Source organism: Diadema setosum, chromosome 11 (assembly GCF_964275005.1).
Source record: "Diadema setosum chromosome 11, eeDiaSeto1, whole genome shotgun sequence".
Classification (NCBI taxonomy): domain Eukaryota; kingdom Metazoa; phylum Echinodermata; class Echinoidea; order Diadematoida; family Diadematidae; genus Diadema; species Diadema setosum.
In genome coordinates this window covers 3,508,256-3,529,501 of record NC_092695.1, presented here as the reverse complement: position 1 = coordinate 3,529,501, position 21,246 = coordinate 3,508,256, and the positions used below count along the sequence as shown (strand labels likewise).

General features: G+C 39.4%; 1 protein-coding gene across 1 annotated transcript in view; it reads left to right on the top strand.

The window, feature by feature from the left end:
- Positions 1-20,891, top strand: part of LOC140235218 (sushi, von Willebrand factor type A, EGF and pentraxin domain-containing protein 1-like) — a 53,610-nt gene extending 32,719 nt beyond the window's left edge. Inside the window, exons 10-30 of the mRNA XM_072315250.1 lie at positions 2,412-2,621; positions 3,514-3,818; positions 4,566-4,749; positions 5,954-6,109; positions 6,810-6,971; positions 7,625-7,786; positions 8,159-8,413; positions 8,730-8,884; positions 9,465-9,744; positions 10,428-10,698; positions 11,301-11,511; positions 12,097-12,247; positions 13,006-13,212; positions 13,831-13,959; positions 14,680-14,802; positions 15,632-15,669; positions 16,541-16,639; positions 17,527-17,578; positions 18,250-18,769; positions 19,495-19,799; positions 20,707-20,891. Coding sequence (XP_072171351.1) covers positions 2,412-2,621; positions 3,514-3,818; positions 4,566-4,749; positions 5,954-6,109; positions 6,810-6,971; positions 7,625-7,786; positions 8,159-8,413; positions 8,730-8,884; positions 9,465-9,744; positions 10,428-10,698; positions 11,301-11,511; positions 12,097-12,247; positions 13,006-13,212; positions 13,831-13,959; positions 14,680-14,802; positions 15,632-15,669; positions 16,541-16,639; positions 17,527-17,578; positions 18,250-18,769; positions 19,495-19,799; positions 20,707-20,891 — 4,160 coding nt within the window. The remainder of the gene's footprint in view (positions 1-2,411; positions 2,622-3,513; positions 3,819-4,565; positions 4,750-5,953; positions 6,110-6,809; positions 6,972-7,624; positions 7,787-8,158; positions 8,414-8,729; positions 8,885-9,464; positions 9,745-10,427; positions 10,699-11,300; positions 11,512-12,096; positions 12,248-13,005; positions 13,213-13,830; positions 13,960-14,679; positions 14,803-15,631; positions 15,670-16,540; positions 16,640-17,526; positions 17,579-18,249; positions 18,770-19,494; positions 19,800-20,706) is intronic.
- The last annotated feature ends 355 nt before the right edge of the window (positions 20,892-21,246 follow it).

Genomic DNA, 21,246 nt, shown 5'->3' with positions numbered 1-21,246 from the left:
GTGGCTAAAATTGTGTATGAATAAAGTGTAATGCATGCATGTGTCTGTAAGTGGTTTATGACGAATTAATAGCTAGTATGAGCAAGGTATGAGTAAAAAAAAAAAAAACACACATTTCAAGGTGTATAAAGTTTTTATATTTAAAGAGCTGAGTAACTACAAAGAATGAAAGAAACAACGAAAAAGACTGCCCACACCTTGTAATTGTTTGCCCTATCGTGAATTTGAATTCCTTAACGCTCTCCACGGCGGTGCTGATGCGAATTCAAATACGTTGCACTTGCATTTTTAATTTGAATGCCCTTTTTACACCATTGTGTGAGAAACTCATGAAATCGCATACTGATGAAATTAATTTGAATGAACTGGGTTCCTTTTTGAATGTCGATCTTGGTGATCATTCAAATTCATTCGAACTTAAATGACCGCATTGCTAAATCGAATGCAAATCTGATAAAACTGGGCGGGAAAACCTAAAATATCAGGTGGCTGTTGAAAACAAAGCGAAGTGAGTTAAATACTCATAATCGAGACCCAGGGAACGAAAAGCTTTCAGTCCTCTTTGAAAACTATAGGCAATGAATAAGGTACTTTGCCTCCTCCTCACTCACTTATTGTACAGCTCAGGTAGATTGTTTTAAAGGAAACCAAAACCCCAAGGAGCAATGTGGATTGAATGAAAGCAGCAACAGTGGAACACTCAGTGAAAGTCTGAGGAAAATCGGACAATCGATGCAAAAGTTATTATAGTTTTTAAACTTTTGGTGTTGTAATGACTAGATAAGGAGACTGCCATATTTCATGACGTCATGTGTGGACAACAACATAAAGAAAATATAAATAGAATTCCCTAAAAATCATTAAAAAAAAACCACATTCATTCAACTTGATACTGACATAATTATGTTAAGGGTAGCAATTATTCCCCTGCTTTCTGAAAGTAGTTTAGTGAAGTGCTCTTTCATTACGCTAGAAAAGCGAAAGCATGCTGAAATTTCCTTATATTTTCTTTATACTGTTGTGCACACATGATGTTATAGGGCTCACACGGGTAAATAATTCCCCATGGAGGCGTGTTTTAGAATTAAGAATTGAAAAAATTCCGTAAAATACCTGGGAGAAATAAGGTCTTTCATCTTCACTAACCTAGATAAGTGAGATATACCCTTTCATACATCAAATTTTCAAGGCGGGTTCTTCCGCTAAAACTCTGTCCAAGGGTCCGCAAAGCCAGACTACGAGTTCTTTTCAATCAAAAAAAAAAAAATATATATATATTTTTTTTCTGTACATGCACCCAATGAAATATAGTCCCTTTAAATTCCAGGAGAAACGCTTTCATCTTCCAAACAAAATGCAGTTTGTATAGGAATTCATACTCAATATCTGCAGCTATTCAGTTTTTTGCCAAACTGCATTATTGACTTTTAATTAATTTTTTTCTTCATTTATTTTGGTATCTTTGGTACAATTTTGTGAAGGGGTTTGGGACATTCCATTTTATCTACAGGTGTGAGCCCTATAAACTGAAGCAGTCTCCTTATCCAGTGGTTCCAACACCCAAAATTTAAAAATTCATAACTTTTGCATCGATTGTCCGATTTTTCTCAAACTTTCACTGACGTGCTCTACTAATTTTGCTGCTTTCACTTAAACCACATTTCCCTTTAGCCTTTGGTTTCGTTTAAGGGATAGTCTTGTCTGTCTTTCAATTCATAATAACAATAGTGGTTATTTGTACAGCGCACAGGTCCAGTTTCGGCGCTCATGGTGCTTCAAGAACACAAAAATACATAATACATACAAAACGTGATGACAGGGACGAAGATAACAAACGAAAAAAAAAAAAACCCACAAACAAACAAACAAACAAACACTTGATGCCAGTGATAAGGAACACACTTTCCTGAGCACTGTGGATTGCAGTTATTGTAATCCTCAATGTGAGAGGAACTTCAGTTTGGATTGGAATGTTTCTGTCAGTGACTGAAGTCTGCGTCATATCATAGGCAAACAGGCTCGCGTAACTGCAGACGTTTAAGAGGAAGAGAGATAGAGGGGGGGGGGGGAGAGAAAAAGAAAGAAAGAAAGAAACAATGCTTCTGTAAGACGAATGTCTTCATGTGTAAATTCGTATTCTTATCGACTCATATGGGCTATGGGATTTCATTTGGCACTGTGGATGGCCTACAAATCCTGATTGAAACATCAATTCCACTGATAAAATTTCACTATTCTAAGCCATTCGAGTTTCATATAGTGATAAAAGTAACTGAAAGAAGAGTTCCTAAATAATAATTGGTTTTGACGTATGCGTTGCGAAAGTCACAAAACGAAAGCTAATTAAATGTATTGTATTTCTCCCTCACTGCAACATATATACCGTTTGCTAATCCTATATTTCTTCGTAGAACATTCCTGTGAGTACTACCCTCCTCCTCTGGACGGGGCCCTGACATGTCACGAAGCAGGGGAAAACACTTTCTGCTCGGTCCTGTGTAACAAGTACTACACGTTCGCCGGCGTCCCGGAATCTATATACATCTGTGACGCCACGAAGGAATGGGTGACTGGTGTATCTACGCTGCGGCCGGCATATATGCCATGGCCCGATTGCACTGGTGAGTGGTTCCTGAATTCGGTCCTAGAGAAATGAGAGACTTGCTTGATGTTAATGATTTAACTTTATTAAAGTTTATCACTAGTGATATTGGTCAGATGCAGGTTTGGATGATGATGTCACGCGTTCGAACCTCCCAATTTGCTTGTCCATTTCGTTTGCAAACTGGAAAGAAATTTACTCGGTGTCTGCAAACAACACTTCAGTAACTCCTTTTCGGATATCCCAGCAAGTTCAAACCGTTTTTCATCAAATAAACTTTGGATTCCTCTTAGAATTGTGTGCTCTTTAGAATTTCATAAAGTAGTTTCTAAGTATCTCGCAAAAAGTTAAAAGCTGAATCCTCACTATATACTATCCCTTATAAACTAAGTTTATTACACAATCAATTTCATTGGAAGTGAAGGGAATTGCTGAAAAGCAGGGCAGTTAGTTTGCATAGTCCCCTTTTTCATACCTCAGAAGGTGACAGTTATAGTATCTCCGTGTTTCTGATAAACGACCTAACTTGGCTCTTGAAAAAAAACAAAAAACAATAACATGGGAATCAAATTGGAAGAAACAAATTTAGGTATTATACTAGTACATACAAAGAAATCTTTCAACCCAAATGTTTTGTCGTTGTGATCATAAAACGTCTAATTTTTTCATTTCAGAGCGTTTTAACGGCAGATCAGAACTTAATTGCAATGATTTGCAAACCCATGAATTAAAGAATATTTCATATTTAAGAATATATTTAATTTTCTCCGTTAGGAAACTGAAAATCTTAAGTAGATCGATTGGTTGCGGAACCAGTGAAACTATCCTTCTACACACAATACAATAATCATTAAGGTATGCCGTTCCTGCCATAAACTCATTCCCTTCGCAACAACCATTTCCCTTTTCAGTCATACCGCCTGATGCCGGTCGAAACACTTCCAAAGGGGTCCGCTTCTATGCTGGTCCTTGCGACCCTGAAAACAGGAAAATTCGAAGCAAGTTCTTGAAGTACTTCGAATCACTCGTGCGTGAGTCTTCGAACGGTATAATCTCTTGCGACGCTAGCGCGGGGTGCGACATCCAAGGTCTCCAAGTCACCTGCAATGAGGCGGGGAACCGTCGGCGTAGGCAGGTGGGCGGTGAGGGTGTCCTCACTGTCACATTCACTGCTTCAGTTGTAGCTCCGCCACAAGACACAGATACCTTTGATCAGGTAAGCCAAAGAAAATAGTCCGCAGATATCAAAGAGTCCGCAGATATCAAAGAGTCACGTAAGTCGAAGAGACATGTAGAAAAGACAATTCAGATTCTATATTATATATAATACATATGTAAATTGATTGCGTTTCCGGTTTCAAAATATCACAGATCTTCACACTTTCCTAAAAGGGATACCTTGACGCATAATAATGTCGGTTATTAAATTCTACAAAAACTAAAGGATAAATTTGATACAAATAGCGTGTTCACTCACAATTCTTGAAAGGATGAGTCAAGATAGGGGGAAATGGGGCTTCTTTTACCCTGTGCAGCCGAAAGTTACGCTGTGACACTCTCGTAACCCCCTTCATAAAAAGGCATCGCGACACGTTCGATGTTATCCGTGCACGATAATGGTGCAAAGAAAAAGATGTGATTTTGAATCTTCATTTCAGATTTGCACGTGATTATTTGGGGATGATATCTTGAGTCACCAGCATGTCTAAATTTAATAGGCTTTTCACCAAGAATATTAAGATAAAGTCCAATCATTAGTCTTCATGTGTGTTTCAAACTTGGCAACTTATTCATAATTCACGAAATATAATACTGAACTGTAGTAAGACATTTAATGTTTATTAGGATGGAGTAGGCTAAAACAAACAAACAAGCAAACAAACAAACAAACAAACAAACAAACAATTGTCATCAGCTAGACATCACAAGATTGATATTGCATGCATCAATTAATCTATTATAGAGTGGGGTGCCACCTGAAGGTATTGCACTGGATGCATACATCGATTCGATAAGAGACGTGCTCACTGATGGGGACATCTCCATTGACGGTACGAACTTCACGCTGGATGCAACGAGCTTCGACGTTGACGATGACTACGTTGTGTCGTGTGAGCCTGGGGAAATCTTGGTGGACGATCTTTGTTGTGAGTAGCGTGACTCCCAAGGCCTGTATCTGTACATTATTCCATAGCATGCTGGAAAGAATACAGTCTCCCACAGTGTGAGAAACACTACAGTGTAATCACCGTGTGGGCGGGCACAGTGTGAAATCTCTTCACACTGTTAAATTCAAGAGTTGTGAACACAATGTGAGTCACCAATTCACAGTGTAAAACAAAGCATACCAGATGAACACTCTGTAAAACCACACCACAGTTTAAAATTATCTTAACACTGTTAAATTCGAATGTTTTCACATATAGTCGACTATTATGAACACATTGTGAACACACTGTGGGACACTGTGTTCGTTCCAGTAGGGTTGTCATTAACGATTGATATGCAAACAGACGGAAGTTATGAAAGAAATGAGAAACATGGGCATTGGACTGAAACTTAAATACAATGTTCTGCGTTGGTACAGTGTTAGGGGAAGGGGTGATGACTATTTTGACTGATAACCGAAGAACCACCAACACGCAGCATTGCGAGAAACCTTGCCTAAGTTTTCACAACCTTTTACCACCAGTCCTCTTCTGTTCACCAAAATACTTCAAGTAAAACTGGGTCGCCTGCATTCTTAGTTTACTTTGACTTCAGCGCCAAAATTTACTTCATTCCGGATGTAAACTCCATCTTAAAATGTCAAGATCCCTCACGAATACATTGGACATGAGCCAACGCCTTAAATTACTTACCCTTTAACCCGTTCCGTACGGGAACCTAGTGGCCTGTGTATTAAGTCTATGGGGATTTCAGAATTCAGTATGGAATGGGTTAAGCCGTGGCTTAATTTCAACCAGGGCTTACATGTACATAAGACTCCTCCGAGGATATGAGCACAGAGATAATGTATGGGAGATCCGAACTTTGTCGTCTTGTGTGCATTTTGATTGATAAACAAAGAATTGTATTCAACTCATATGGTTTGGACTTTGATAGTATTGCACTGTGACATAAGAGAGCATTTTTTACGGTGTCAAATTCTCGATGTATAGACCTTCAACAAAACAAGGTGATTAAATCCATAAATTTCTTACTCCCAAGGACTTCAATAATCAAAGAACGCGTTACTTTGTACGTTACCGCACGTCAAGAGACAATCTCGAGTAATGTGAATTTGATATAACCTTGCCTTTCCTCCTCTATTTTTCTTGATTTTCCTCATAAATATTACCCTGGAACTAGTGCAATGTCCTCCTGGAACTGGACAGAGTGACAATAGGTGCGAGAGATGTCCAGTGGGAACATACCAGGACGAATACGGACAAGTCCAGTGCAAGAATTGTCCCCATGGCACGTCCACTGTGTCACGCGGAAGCAGATCTTCAGACAGATGTAGAGGTCAGTATGTCCATTATCCTGAAGAGCATTACAATATCATAAGCTTTCGCGTTTTCCTTGGAGACTTGTCCAATCCTGTACTCCCCGATTTCAGCACGATGTCCCGGCGTGCCCCTTACCGACGCTTTATAAACATATTTTCTTTGTGTCGTTTAGTATAATGCAAAACTCATATAAGTATAGAATAGACGTTTATAAATATGTTTTCAGTATGTCTTCTGCATTAACCCCAGTCGGCATGGATTTGTCAAGAAAACAGAAATAAAAGTATTATGTAAGATGATTCGAAATTATCATTTGGAGTGGGATCTGTTAAAGTGAAAAAAAAACTACACGCACAGTTTGATACATCAGGGTCCCGTTTCATAAAACTTGTTATCAATAAAAACTGACATATTTCTATGAAAATTTGCTCTCAAGCAATCAGATGCAAGGATTTCAGTAGCTTATAACAACCATCGTAACTTGCTGTTGACAACAAGTTTTATGAAACTGGGCCAAGGAAGGGTGTGTTATTTTGTTTGGAATGTCAATTTTGTATGTATGTATGTATGTATGTATGTGTATATGCGTGTGTGTGAGTTTAGTATCCATATATCAAATGATATATTAATTAATATTAAGTTTAATCCTTTCAGAACGTTAAGCCGAAGTTGAAAATCAAAAGTGAGCAGTCCCTGGCTTATTTTACCCTTCGCAGCTCTCTGTGAACCAGGGACTTACTCGGCCTCAGGAGTGAAATCCTGCGTAGCGTGTGGCGAGGGCTTCTATCAGCCGGAGTTTGGGAGTAAATCGTGTCTACCTTGTCCAGAAGGTTTCACCACCTGGACCATTGGTTCTGCGTCCACAGACGAATGCACAAGTAAATCCACCAAGCTTCGAAAAGGCTCTACGTTGTGTTTATTAATTGTAGATCTCCCCTCGATCTGGTGGAATCGTTTTTTATCTTTATGTCCTCTCATTATCTGAATGTCGTAAAACTTGTAATGAAACTACTATAATGATTTAATAATATTTCTGAACACGTTTCTAATGTTTCTCCGTCAAGCGAAGAACAAACTCGGTGAGATATTCCAGTTCTGAAAAACGTCTTCGCACGTATACAGTCCAGTGGCGGATCCAGAGGGGGGTGCAACCGGCGCACGCCCCCCCCCTTTATTTTTCGTTAAAAACAAAAGAAATAAAAAGAAAAAATGAAATGAAACCCGGAAGTGGCACCAGAAATATTAGTTACGCCCCCCCCCCCCCCATTACAGAATTCCTGGATCCGCCCCTGCAGTCAAACATGTCTGTAACGACAATCCTCCAGAGACGAAGAAGTGGCCCTTATAGACAGGTGGCCGCTAAAGAGAGGATCTTATACACGACTCTTCGGGGCGGGGTTGTTTTTAGTGACCGTATACGGAAGGTGACCCCTGTAGACAGGTGGCCGATATGGCATGTTTTATGACTGTGTAAAAGCTCGTGTGGAAGTGTTCGCGTATAATGTGTCCATTTGTGGTCATCTTTCGACAGATCCATGTCCGAAGGGTTACGTGTCTTACACCGGATTCAAACCATGCACACCGTGTCCACGGGGATTCTACCAGCCGGATATCCAACAATCCCAGTGCATCATTTGTCCCGCGGGAATGTATACACATGAGACTGGTGCGCACGCCATTGAATACTGTCAAGGTGAGTTCCTGAGGAGATATTCCAATCATGTCGGAATGAATGGTTGCAGTGAGAACGAAAGAGCATAAAATTACGGGGGGGGGGGATGGGGATAGAAAAATGACTGAGAAAAACGTCACTATAGTGAATCCAAATTAAGACGAAATGTAGACTTAGGCTATAAGCCTATACGGTTACATCTCAATCCGAATCAAATTAAGTACAGACTTCGTTTGAAATATCTTCTCCTGGTCTTAAACTCTTTCCACATTTTCTATTAAACACTCTAATAAAGACCCGCTCCCTCCCTTCCCCTCCTCCTCCTCCTCCGACCCCCTTCTCTCTCTCTCTCTCTTAATCTATCTTTCTGGTTCGTACGCTTTTGGCATGCAGTGATCGATGAATGTGAATTGAACCAACCATGTGGTCCCGAATCGACCTGCGTGGACCTTACTCATGGCTATCGCTGCGACTGTGCACCGGGATACGCGGGCGAGCACTGCGAGGTTGACATCGACGAATGCAGCAACAACGACGCTTGCCTGAACGGTGGCCGTTGCGAGGACCTCGTCGGGGGCTATCGGTGTGAATGTCCGACGGGGTACGCAGGGGCCAACTGCCAGATAAACGTTGACGACTGCATAGATGGTAGGTGATGACGATGATTTGTGTCGTTGAATGACTTACAAAACAAACAATAAAAGAATCGTTCACAAGCCTTTCCCATGACTTCGAAAACGTGTGTCGTTGGAAGCGCAGCTAGTGTCCTTGATCGTACAGTTTTTCACTCTTGCAATGCAGGCTTCTTCAGCTGTTCGTGTTTAACATTCTTGTAATCCTCGCAACGATAGGTCCAGTGGAAGGTATCTGGGCATATTCCGTTATCTTCACTCATGCAGGTGAGTTAGTAAGATATTATTCTGCAAATGCAGTAAATGGGTTTATTACATCAATTGTACTGCAGCCGACTGTCGCTTTGGCGCTACATGCATCGATGGCCTGAACTCCTACACATGTCAGTGTCAAGACGGTTTTGCAGGAGAACACTGCGAGATTAACCTGTACGACTGCGCATCGAATCCTTGTCAGAATGGTGCATCCTGTATAGATCTGCAGTCGGTAAGCACGTTGATCGTTACCTGCTATTCCCACTCCCGTTTGTCATCCGTTCGGAAGTGGTTTCCCCTCTGTATCCTATCCTGACATTACCAATGTGCATTAATGAATATATTCATGCACTTGTCTTTTTCAATGCATCATTTTATCATTTCATTCATTCCTTTGTTTTTAATCCCAAAATAACTGTTTGAAAAGCCACAACATACTCATCTTACTGAGACACCTATCGCAGAGTCCGCTCTCAAGTGATCGTGTACTTTAATTTGTAAATAGGTATCTGTAGAGTTTCCGGGAATTTGATGATAATGTGATAACCATTAATTGACAAATGATTAGGCAAGGCACACAGTGTGAGAAATGATAGGTGTGTGTTGATGAAATAAGAAAGTCGGTCTTCTGGTCAGAATAGATTATTGTGTAGGATGAAAAAAGTGTCCAGAAGGTTCCGAGAACACACCTGATGTGAGCTGTTCGATAATATCCCTGTCTAGCCAGCTATTTCAGGCTTAATGAAGTGAACATTCTTCTGCGCCCATTGTCTATGCCACTTCATCCACATTCTCCGTCGTCATGGTTACAGGATTTCTCCTGCTGCTGTCTCCCGGGATACACTGGTCGTTTTTGCGAGGAGATAAAGGACTACTGTGCTTCAGCTCCGTGTTACGGGGGTGCCACCTGTTCCTCTACCACCATTAACTACGAATGTGCCTGTCCACCAGGTTTCACTGGTCGCGACTGCGATGTTGACATCAATGAGTGCAATGTCGTCAGTTGCGAAAATGGCGGCACTTGTAAAGATCTCATCAACGGATTTCAGTGCGCTTGTCCTCTCGGTTTCATCGGAGAGCAATGTGAACAAGGTATACTTCGGCATCACCATTCGTCAAGTCCTGGGAAGTTACTCGCAATATCATTCGGTTGTGTTCTAAACCCTGCCATGCACATTCAACAAAACTAATATCTCATTTGTATAATATATCATTTTTTTCGTTGTTGTTGTTTTTTTTTAGATCTTTGACGTAACAATTTTTCCTGACAACTTATTCGATGTGCTGATCTCCAAGGTTTGACATCATAATCTCTACCAATCTGTACCAGAAAGGAATTCAGAATTCAGTGTAATAACCTGAAGTAGGCAATCATGAAGTCCCATTACAAGTGGAATTGCCCGACGTTTTATACAGTGTAGTATATAGAGTATTCTTTTACATGATTGTCGTAAGTCCATGCTTTACTCAAAAAAAAATGTTCACTTGCAAAATGTTTATCGCGATATGTATTGAAGGAATGGGGGCGATATCTTTTTGCTTCTTCATTTCCCAATGTTATAATTGGAAACACGTCTGATGATATTTCAAAGACCCAAGCAAGCCATTACAGCAGTAAAATCGTATCATATGTCAACCGGGATTACTTTTGTTTCAAATATGTGCATTGACAGTTTTGATAAGTAATGATTGACAGTTTTGATACGTTCATATGAAGAACTACTCCATGTTTGAGCTATTTGTTTGTTGGTTTATTTTGTGTGTATTGTCTGTAGTGCTGTCGTCGGATTTCGATCTCTCGTTTCCGTCGGCCAGAACGACAGATCGAGCCGAATTAGAGGGCGTCCTACCAGATCTCTTCGAATTCACTCTCTCTTTCTGGATGACAACGTCCGACCAAGAGAACTACGGCACTCCAGTTTCCTACGCAGTGAGAGGTCAAAACGATGAGGAAGATATGGACAACGCCCTCACGCTTCAAGATTATAACAACCTCGTTCTCTTCGTGAATGGCGAGGCAGCTTTCACGTATGTACAAGCAAATAGGTGAGTGCAAGTTCTTCAATAAACACTATTAAAATGAATCCTAAAAGTGCCCGAAAAGTGAGGGTGATCCTTCCTTTGGTATGATTTCAGTCGGCAGTGAGCACAAAATCATTGCTTCATTTGTCATTAAGTGATTAAATGACTTCACTTTTTGATTGCATCATGGTCTCCATATTCTGTGAATGGAATTGTTCTTACCTTATTCAATTGTTCTTACAAAGCTGAAGGTTAGATAGATCCCAGAAAAGCATTTTCGAAATGGCGCTATACCAGGAGGTTATATCAAATGACATATTGTCGAGATAGAGAGGTTTTATCTCAACATTTTGTTTAAGTTTGTTTATATAATCAAGCAGGATGCTTTTCTCGGTTGGTGTAAGTCAAAATTGAGGTGATTTGGGTCAATTCATTGATCAAAGAACACTCATTGAAAAGGTGTTCTCACTGGTAGAAGTGATAGTGGGCTGAAGCAAGATATTCAGTGTCATTGGCAGATCTTTCGGAGGGGACATGAAGCCATCCGTCGTGTTACGCGCCAAACCATCTCGACGTTTTCTAATCAACACCCAAAGTCAGCTTCTAAGTCATCTTTCTTTTCTCAGAGACAGCAACTGGCGCTTTATAACAGTGACATGGACCAGCGAGACGGGCGCGTGGGCAATCTACGTCGACGGACGCCGAGAAAATTCAGGTTCGGATTTGTCCCGCGGGAACCTGATCAGGGGGCGGGGCATGTTTGTGGTTGGCCAGGAGCAGGATAGCTACGCGGGATCCTACGTCTCGAGGGAATCCTTCATCGGGACAATAACACAGGTCAGGAATATGTTTCTTAATCCTCTGCGTGTGTGACAATAATTTCTTATCAGAAGGTGTGTGTGTGTGTGTAATATTTGTGCATATTTTACTCATTCGGACAGATAGGGTTACTGAAAGGTCTCCCAACCGTCTAATGATTTTATTGTGCAGTGATTGCAATTACCATAGACACAAAAGGAAACCTTGCGACAGCTTGCGAACAGGCTGAGCAGTCTTGGTTCTATTTTGCATGATAGCCAAATCTAGCTATTATCGTGTTTCTCTTTTCATTTATCCCATGTAAAGTCATTTTACTAAAACTCATAAACTGACCTACAATGTATCAACAGACGAATTTTTACCTACTATGAAGTGAAAATGAATAGATGATGGAATGCATTCCTCAAACGAATTACTACGTCGGTCGATTTTTTGTTTTCAGTGCTCAGAAATAGTTCACTTCAGGAAACCATAAGTTAATTCCAACCAAGGCGGTCGGCGAGTTTGCAATCTGTTTTGATTTACGAGATGAACATCTCATTCGAATAATCATACCACTTCGGATGAATTCAGCAAACTTTTGATCTGATATGTTACTTTCAGGTGAATGTGTGGGACTACGCGATGAACCCGGACGAGGTTTTGGACGTACATGCCTCGTGCACGCACTCTGGCAACGCCATTTCATGGTCTCAGTTGTCTACAGGTATTAAGGGTCAAATCACAGCGCGCACTCCATCCGTGCAATGCGGTGGTAAGTTTGGGCTGTGCTGCAGATGATTTTAGTTTGTTTGATTTCAAATACTTAAGCTACGGTTTGTTTGTTTGTTTTGTTTTGTTTTGTTTTGTTTTTTGCGGGAGAGGGTCTATATGGAGTGTTTTCACTTCCGTCATTATAGATACATGCATAATACACTGTGATCGGCCCTATGTCAGGATAACATGGAATTGGAATTAGGGCCTAATGTACCATGAATTATACTAAAACAGAGTCCAAAGATATCTAATTACAGATCGCTATCACACGCATAAATGTGACCATCTTGAAGACAGCAAGTAACATCATTTAAACAGAGAATATGTCTGGACATTGTAGACTTATTTATACATGGAATTAAGTAAAACACATTTCTGCTTGTAGTCCTCATTAGCAACGGATTAATTTATTCTTAACAGAAGTAGCAACTACAAAACTAAGATCGATATTTTTTTTCTTTAAACCACTTTGATAGTTTTTATTAATGATTACTTTGAAAACACAAGCGCACAAAAACGGAGGAAAACTTCACCAAACATCATTGCTCATTTCTTTTCCACTTGAAGACGTCGGAGGCGACGTTGGAATACGGATAATCTCATCAAAATCTGACAAGTGGACGTCGGATGATAAATATTATGACATTGTAACTTTGTGCAGGCAACACGATGTAATTATGCTAATAATTAGATGGACATTCTAATGTGGCTTATCAATCAATTATTGATTCGTTGTTGTTATTTTTGTTGCGGTAGCAATCGACATGTGTGACGCCTCATACTGCATGAACGGAGGAACCTGTGTGGAGAATCAGTCCGGACGTTACTGCGTGTGCTCTCAGGGATGGTATGGTCCGCGATGTGAGACCGAGGCCGTACCGTGTGCGCTAGGCATCCAGTGTTTGAACGGCGGGAGTTGCATGGGACAAAATGGTGTTTGCGCATGCCCGATAGGAGTGGAAGGTAATTGTGAGGTGCTCCTCCAAATGCACATTAACGTATTTACTTTTATTCTTGTTGTTATTGTTTTGTCTCTGTGCGTTTATCATGTAAAGAAAAGGATACCTCTACAAGGAAAGCGGAGGTACGATCTTTGGTTCTACTTAAAAATACTGCTTATGTATGGCAAGCCAAATGTGTCATATTTGTATAAATAACCTTGGTTTATCGACTGATGGACCGGTTGATGAACCGATTTTTCTTTTAACCTATGGCTTGCCACACGGCAGATATCCTACAAAAACGATAAATAATTGTTTTAACTTGATATTTATGGCCACCCCCCCCCCATGTCTCATAATCGAGAAAGTTTTTCGATTATGGGACATTTGGCTTACCATACTTGTGTGTGTCTGTGTGTGTGTCTGTGTATGCGCGCGGGCACGATTTCAAACAATGATAACGTCGGAATCTTGTGCATGGTCACTGATTCTTGTATTAGCAAAGAAAAAGAAAGAAAAATGATTAAAAAGTTACCCGTCCTGGCAATGGGTGTGGGCGCTGTGTAATGGCACGATCATCTAAGCATAGGCCTAATATGATTCCCTATCTTTTGTTCCATTGTCTTTCTATTTCTAAAAGGACCCAACTGCGAAGATGTTGTTGGTTGTGACAGTCTACAGTGCCAAAATGGCGGCAAATGCTCCACTAATATGGGCAAACTAGTTTGTGCCTGTAGCAGTGGCTTCACAGGCCGACGTTGCCAATTTGGTGAGTGTATCTAAATATCTTTCCTTTTTTCTCTTTTTCGTTTCTTTCTATGATTGTGGTTTTTTTTCCTCTAAGCGTAGTCGCAGTTTACCGAGAATTGAGTAGAATTTGTCATTTTTGGATATTATGTTAGATTATATATACACTTGCAGTATTAGATTATCATATTTGTCTTTCATAATAAAAGAAAGTTTCATTCATTTCGTACATATCAATGACCACTAGTTTTGCTGAAAGGTATACCATAATTTATATCTGAACAAGTCCTCAGATGACCTGTATACAAATTGTCACCGTTTTTTTCGTATAATTACAAAATATGAAAACGTAGAAGTTGTGCCCTTAGCCTCAGTGTTATTGTTGTTGTTGCTGCTGCAATAAGCTAGCTATGGGCATGATGATAAGGGGGGGGGGGGGGTGTATAGAATATTATTTTCCAAGTGTAATGTATTTGCGTTCAAAACAATGAGAAAGTTATGAGCCGTTGACAGCGGCTGCTTCGGACAGTGTTCTTGCAAGAAATGTCGCCAGTCGGTGAAAACGTGTGAAATTTGAATCTATATTAGTTTCTTATTCAAATGTTAAAAAAATCCTGTATTCTGTATTTGTGATTTTTTTTTTCTATTTAGCAAAGTCGGTATGATCATTGTGTGTGACTGTCTTCATATTTCTTGTGTTTGACGCACAATTCACAATCTCATTGCTTTTCAAATCTTATAGATGTGAACGAGTGCTCGATGGATAATGGAGGGTGCGATCACATCTGTCAGAACTCTTTTGGTTCATTCTCCTGTTCGTGCAATGGGGGATATGCTCTTCAAGAAGATGACAAAACGTGCAATGGTAAGAGGATTATATATTTGGTGGAATAAGCTTCCCTATTCTTATCCTTATCTTCCTCTACCTCCTCATTTCCTTCTTTCAAAACGTTGCGTAATGACTTTGGATTAATACCCGCAATAATGAAATACATCAAATGGGAATGAAACCCAGATTTAAGTGTGAATTGAGTATATACGAAAATATTTGCAAAAGGCATCAGTGAAGTTTGAGAGAAATTGGAAAATCAGTTCACAAGTTATGGATTTTAAAAGTTTCAGTACCGCGACGACTTGACAAGAAAACTACCAAAAGTTGTGATGGCACAGCAGGACAAAGACAAAGTGCTCTTCCATTTTGCTATAACAAAAAGAAAATTGCCGAATATTCGTTATATTTTCTTTATGTTGTTCTCCATGTGTGACGAAACAAATTCTTAGTGTTTTCTTATCCAGCGAAGGGTATACTGAATTTTTTAAAAAATCATAACTTTTGAAATGGTTTTTCGATTTTCTTCAAACTTTCCTTGTGTGTTCTGCCATTATTTTTGCTTTTATTCCACAAACTGATAAATTCAAGTGTCTTTCCCCTTTAATCAGTCATTGATCCCATGTACATAGATAGATGCAAAATATTGTAACAAGTGTGAGCTTAACAAAGATGTCCCTTGAGGTGCAACATCATCAAATGATGAAAAAGCAAACGGAACATGACAATGAATGCATGAATTAATGATGATAATGATAATAATATGAATACCATGATGAATATGAAAAATCGATAAATGTTGATTGGGCAATTTGTCCGTAAGTTGCAACGAAATAATATTTTGTGTGTTCACTTACCTTCACAGATATCAGTTTCTGCGAGTACAAAGGGACATTTTATGCCGTGAGTATCACCACATCTTCTGACCACGAGATGACCACATGAAGGTTTTAAGATCATAAAAAAGGCTGACAATTATTTGAAGTATTTCAAACAATATACCACAAGCTGATTTTACCGTATAGAATAAAATGAAGTGGCAGAAATATTGTGATGAAAACATTTGGCTTGAATGCTGGGACAAAGAGGGGCCCTACATTATGACGATTATTTCTTTTTATTTGTGTCCCTCCACTTTTCGTACCTTACATGATTGTTCTCCTTTGTGATTTATTGTAATGTTTCGTTATAACAATGCTGGCGTATCATCATGTTTTTGCAATAATTGTACAATATGTTCCTTTCACAATGCACCGTTTACATTATTCTTTTGTCAAGAAAGTGAAGTGTATAATCATGTACCGCCGATGATTGCAAATAAATTTGAATTGAAATTAATTGAATGATTATAAAAAGTAATTATAACAATAGATACGTTCTACGAGAGAAATCAAATAATATATTTACTCAAATGTTTTCAAATTCCAGAAATCTCTACCGCTACCAAAATACGGTAGCCAGAAAATTACATTTTCAGACAAGGCCTGTAATAGATTACTCGTAATAAAGAGTTTTGCCATGTTACATACGCGGCGTATGAAGAACTTTAATACTCCGCGTCTTATGCATACAACTGAACTTCATGTACCAGTTCGGGTAGCACACTAATCTGAAGCAACAATCCTTTCAAGTAGCACGGTTGCAGATTAAGGGGCAACAGGTTAGCCATTTCTTGTTTGTTTGTTTTTATTTACCATTTCTTGTTTGTTTGGTTTTTTATTTACCATTTCTTCTTTGTTTATTTGTTTGTTTATTTTACTCTCTCCTGTCACAGAGAGGAAACACGTGGGAAGACGCGTGTGATGAATGTATTTGTCAAAACGGGAGAGCGCAATGTTCACCGAAAACTTGTCCAGTATTGAACTGCAACACGGTAGGTTGACCTGTACAAACGTGTGTCGCTGTGTATGTATTGTTGTAACAGGCATCTCCCCTTTGGCTTAAAGTGTTGATAGACGTACTTATTGAAACTATATCATAATACCTAAAATACAGTAATATTTTAATATTACAATGATTATGCATGTCGTTTGTGCATTTGTAAAGAAAAAGTCTAAACGTAAGGACGCAATATGCTTATCTACACACAGTGATTGCACGTGTTCGTATGTGTGTATAACATCAAGTTTCTGCCTTCACTTGACATAATTAGGCCATTCGTAAATAAAGAATACAACAACCCTAGAAGATGTAGCACTTAGAAAATTATGCGTCATATAGCAGTAGAATTTTGAAATGTGGTAGTGGTAGTGAGGGAATTTAAACTTCTGCTGGCATCACGAAACGCTCTGTATTAGTAGACACTCAAAAGCTTAGTAGACACTCAAAAGCTTGCCTGCTTTTGTCTTTGAATCAGGCAAGTCGCTTAATTCACCGCCATGAAAATGCACAATTGGTTATTATTATGTGCAATGGAAATCAAAAGGAAGGCGTGAATATTTTTATTGATGTCAATTAAGCATTAGTGTTCCGACAAAGTCACTCACACATCCTGTTTGATAACAACCTGAGCCTGTTAGCGTTTTGAAGTTGCCAATCAGGAACTCGACCTCTCTGGATGACACCAATGTAAACCAATGACTCAATCAAAGTGTAAACTAGATGACAAACCTTTTTATGCTGCTACATAAAGAAAAGAAAACAAAATTGAGTCGAGTTCTTCTGTGATGATTATACATTTTGTAAAGCACTGGAAATACCCCGTAACTCTAAAGGCACTATTGCGATGTTTTTATTTTGTTTTTTTCTTGTCTGACACAGGATGAAACCGAGATCTGGCTGCCTGGCGCATGTTGTCCCACATGTCTACCAGGTATTATTTTTCCTTCTCAATCTCTCATTTAGAAGGTAACGGCAACGAACCCGAGACGAGTTAATAATATCCTCCTCTCTGCATCTTCTTTGCCTATCGGTCTTTCATGACGTCACAAAGTATTCTAATAATCTTTTCTGATTGTGGAGTTGTTTCTCATGTTCGTTTTCTGCCTACCTCCGCTTTTCATCCCTACCCCTCCTATAAGTCATTTAACTCATTCGACATACCTTCCATGTCTTTCTTGTTTTGTTTTGTTTCATTTCACACTGAGAAAATAGCTGGATAGCCCATATTCGGCGGCACTAGTTCATACCGGATTTTGCACCGTGCTCTTTCCGAGGAATTTTATGAATTGGGATCTTGTAAGTAATGAGTTGTGACTCTCTCACGGACGGGACCTCCATCTTATGCCCTATCCGAGGGCGAGGGACAGAGTGTTTTCGCGCTCTTACTTAAAGGGGACGGGATGGAAGCATATGAAATTGTTCAGTTAGATTCGACAATCGAACCTGGGTCCTTTGGATCTGGAGGCAGACGCTCTACTGGCTGAGACAAGTATTGTCTCTTGTGTTTTCTCTATAAGTGTATCTATACATTCACATTAAATATCTAGTAATGTCCATCTTGGATATACACTAAAACACCATTTCTACATTATGTGTCGACAGAAACTAAAACATGTTCACTGGATACAGCTGGCAATCACACCACCTTTGACGGGTATAGATTCGAGGCGTCGGGCAAATGCCGCTACGTCCTCACGCAGGACTGCGGAGGCACTGCCAACTTCGAGGTGCACGTTCAGCACGAACCAACCAGCGGGGAAGCTCCTATGAAATTGACGCTCTATATCTACGTCGACTGTGTAGAGATTACAATAAGTCCTGACGGTACCGTGAACGTCTTCAATGAAACTCTGGCTTTGCCGTATGTGCACGACAGTCCAGAGAATGTGAGGATTGAAAACATCGGTGAGAATGATATCTTGGTGACGACGAACAAAGGTCTGTTTGTTGAATGGTCATCCACGGAGGTTCGGGTGCGCCTTTCGACCCAGTACAGGTCAACGGCCTGCGGATTGTGCGGAAACATGAATGGGCAGGAGGCCGACGACGAACTGACGCGAGAGTTTATCAAGTCAAAGAAAATAAAGACCCTCCTTCATGGCTGGAGGGTGGACGGAAACAAGTAAGCACAGTTCATGACAGTTTAGATGTGGTCATTATCACATTATGGCTATTATGCCTTGTTTAAAGGCACAATTTACCATTTGCAGATGAAACAAAAGCCCAGCATTAAATAGTTTTAAAATGTGAGTTCGGTAGGGATAGAGACAACCACTGTAAAAATTTGAATCGGTAAAATCGATATTAAGTATTGTTAAATATACAAGATGTGAACAATAGTTATAATGAAAATGTTTCCAGACTAATGAGTTATTGAGAAAATCTATATCTCCTTATATTTTGGGATTTATCACGAAAATCTTATATTATAGGATGTTTTGTGGTACAACAGACCTACACATATGCATTAAATGTCATTTCTTGACAATTTTTTTAAATCACTGTTCCCAAAGGTAAACGGGACCTTTAAGCAGTGATGCAGGTCATTGTGCAAAAAAAAAAAAAAAAAAAAAAAAAATAGGTAGCAATTATGAACGAAGGAGGACACAAAGGTTTTGTAAGCTGTATAATTGTAACAATAAAAAGCACAATACAAGCGTCTACTTACGTGTTATTGATCAGTGATTGTCAGTTGCTGCTGAAGATAGAAATGTCCCTTAACTTTAAAAACTCCGAAGAATGGAGAACTGTGAAATATAGCAATATTCTAACTAGGTACGAGGCCAACTCGATGCACGATCCTTCATTCAGGAATTATTACTAACAGCCGTTCGGTTGCTTTCGCAGGTACTGCAAGAAGCGAGAAGCAGAGAACGAGTCAGGTATTCTCTTCGGAAAGATCGAGGCAGAATCGTGTTCCACTTACGCTCAATTTAAGGAGGCCAGGAAAAAATGCCAGATATTTAAAAAGAAAAAGTTTGTTGCGTGCTACAAGCACGTCGACCCAATCCCATACTACAAGCTTTGCCTGGAAGACACCTGTACCTGTGGCGTAACTGAATCATGCTACTGCGAGCCTATCTCAGCCTACGTCAACGAGTGCCAACGCAACGGAGTTACGATTAAGTCATGGAAAGAGCAGACATCGTGCTGTAAGTTTAAATACGTTTCGTTACTACAATTCAGTTCTTTTTAGATTCATTCATTTCATCTGAATTATTTTTTTTTTTCTGTTTCACACTCCAGGCAAAAGCGTCACACAGTCATGACATTGATAATAATATGACGTTAATATTGAGACAATCATATGTTACCAATGCAATACCACCAACAGTAACGAAAAGCAAAACAACAAACTTCCATGAAGTGACGTTTTATCGAGTTGGGAAAGAGTAAGTGGCAGTAAGATAAAAAGTGGAACAAAGGTTCCTTGTGGAAAAAAAAAAAAAAAAAACACCAAAGCTTGTTTGGAAAACGCTCCGTGGACAAAAGAAAAAAAAAATAGAACAAAAGACAGGCAAAAACTTTAAAAACGGAAAGTGTAATAAACGATCTCGTCGAAATTTTAAACCTTTAAAGCTGACTGAGGCATGATAACAAAAGCGAAAAATATACATCTCATTGTTTTTGCACGCATTTATATGCGTTCTACCGAATAAGATCTTACATTATTGAAGAATACTGTGAAAATTGTCGAATTTAATCGTGAAATTCTTGCAAAAAAGTTAAGTCGACAAAATGCACTAATATAGGCTTACATCAACTGATTATTACTATAAACTAACCGCACAGAAAGCTGTCTTGAAGTGTTTATCAATGTTTATTGCCGTTTTAGAAAGCTCTTTATGAAGACCAAATTTGAATATAAATTGCATTGCATATCAATACTTATGTATCTGCTCTTGCCTATTTCAACATTTGGCGTTCATCACCATAATTATGATACAAGAAATACGAAAATGCATGAAATAAAACTACGTGTCTATGCAAAGCAGGTTGGTGTTTTCAGAACCTAAGTAAACAATGATTCTTTTTCACAAAACTTCTTCCTCATTCAAGATATCACCTGTCACCATTCTGAAGTGTATGATGACTGTGGGCCACCATGCCGACCGACGTGCGAGGATCCAGAAGGCCAAACTTGTACGCCTTCGCAGGTGGTATGCAAGGCTGGATGTCAGTGTAAGGCCGGGCGTGTTTTGCACGACGGTCAGTGCATCAGAACCGATGATTGCCCGTCGTAATCGATATCACTCTAGCCACCGGGTCAATGATATCGAATCTGAAATATGCTCACTGCAGTGGCAACAGAATACACGTTTTCAAACATGTTGTCACATGCCATCTGGGAAAAAAAATCATGAGGAAAAGCAGATGGAAAAAGATGGAAATATCTTAAATCTTTGTGAAATGAGTTGTTAACGATTATTAACCACCATGTATGGAAAAGCTATATTTGATGTAATCTTGCACAATTCTTTAGTGATCTGGCTTTAACTTCTACTAAAAACAGGTCGTGGATGATAGCAAAGTATGATTAGAAAGTTTGGTGATATATACAACTTAGTTCTATCTTCTTCGTATCTTTTGTGTTAATGT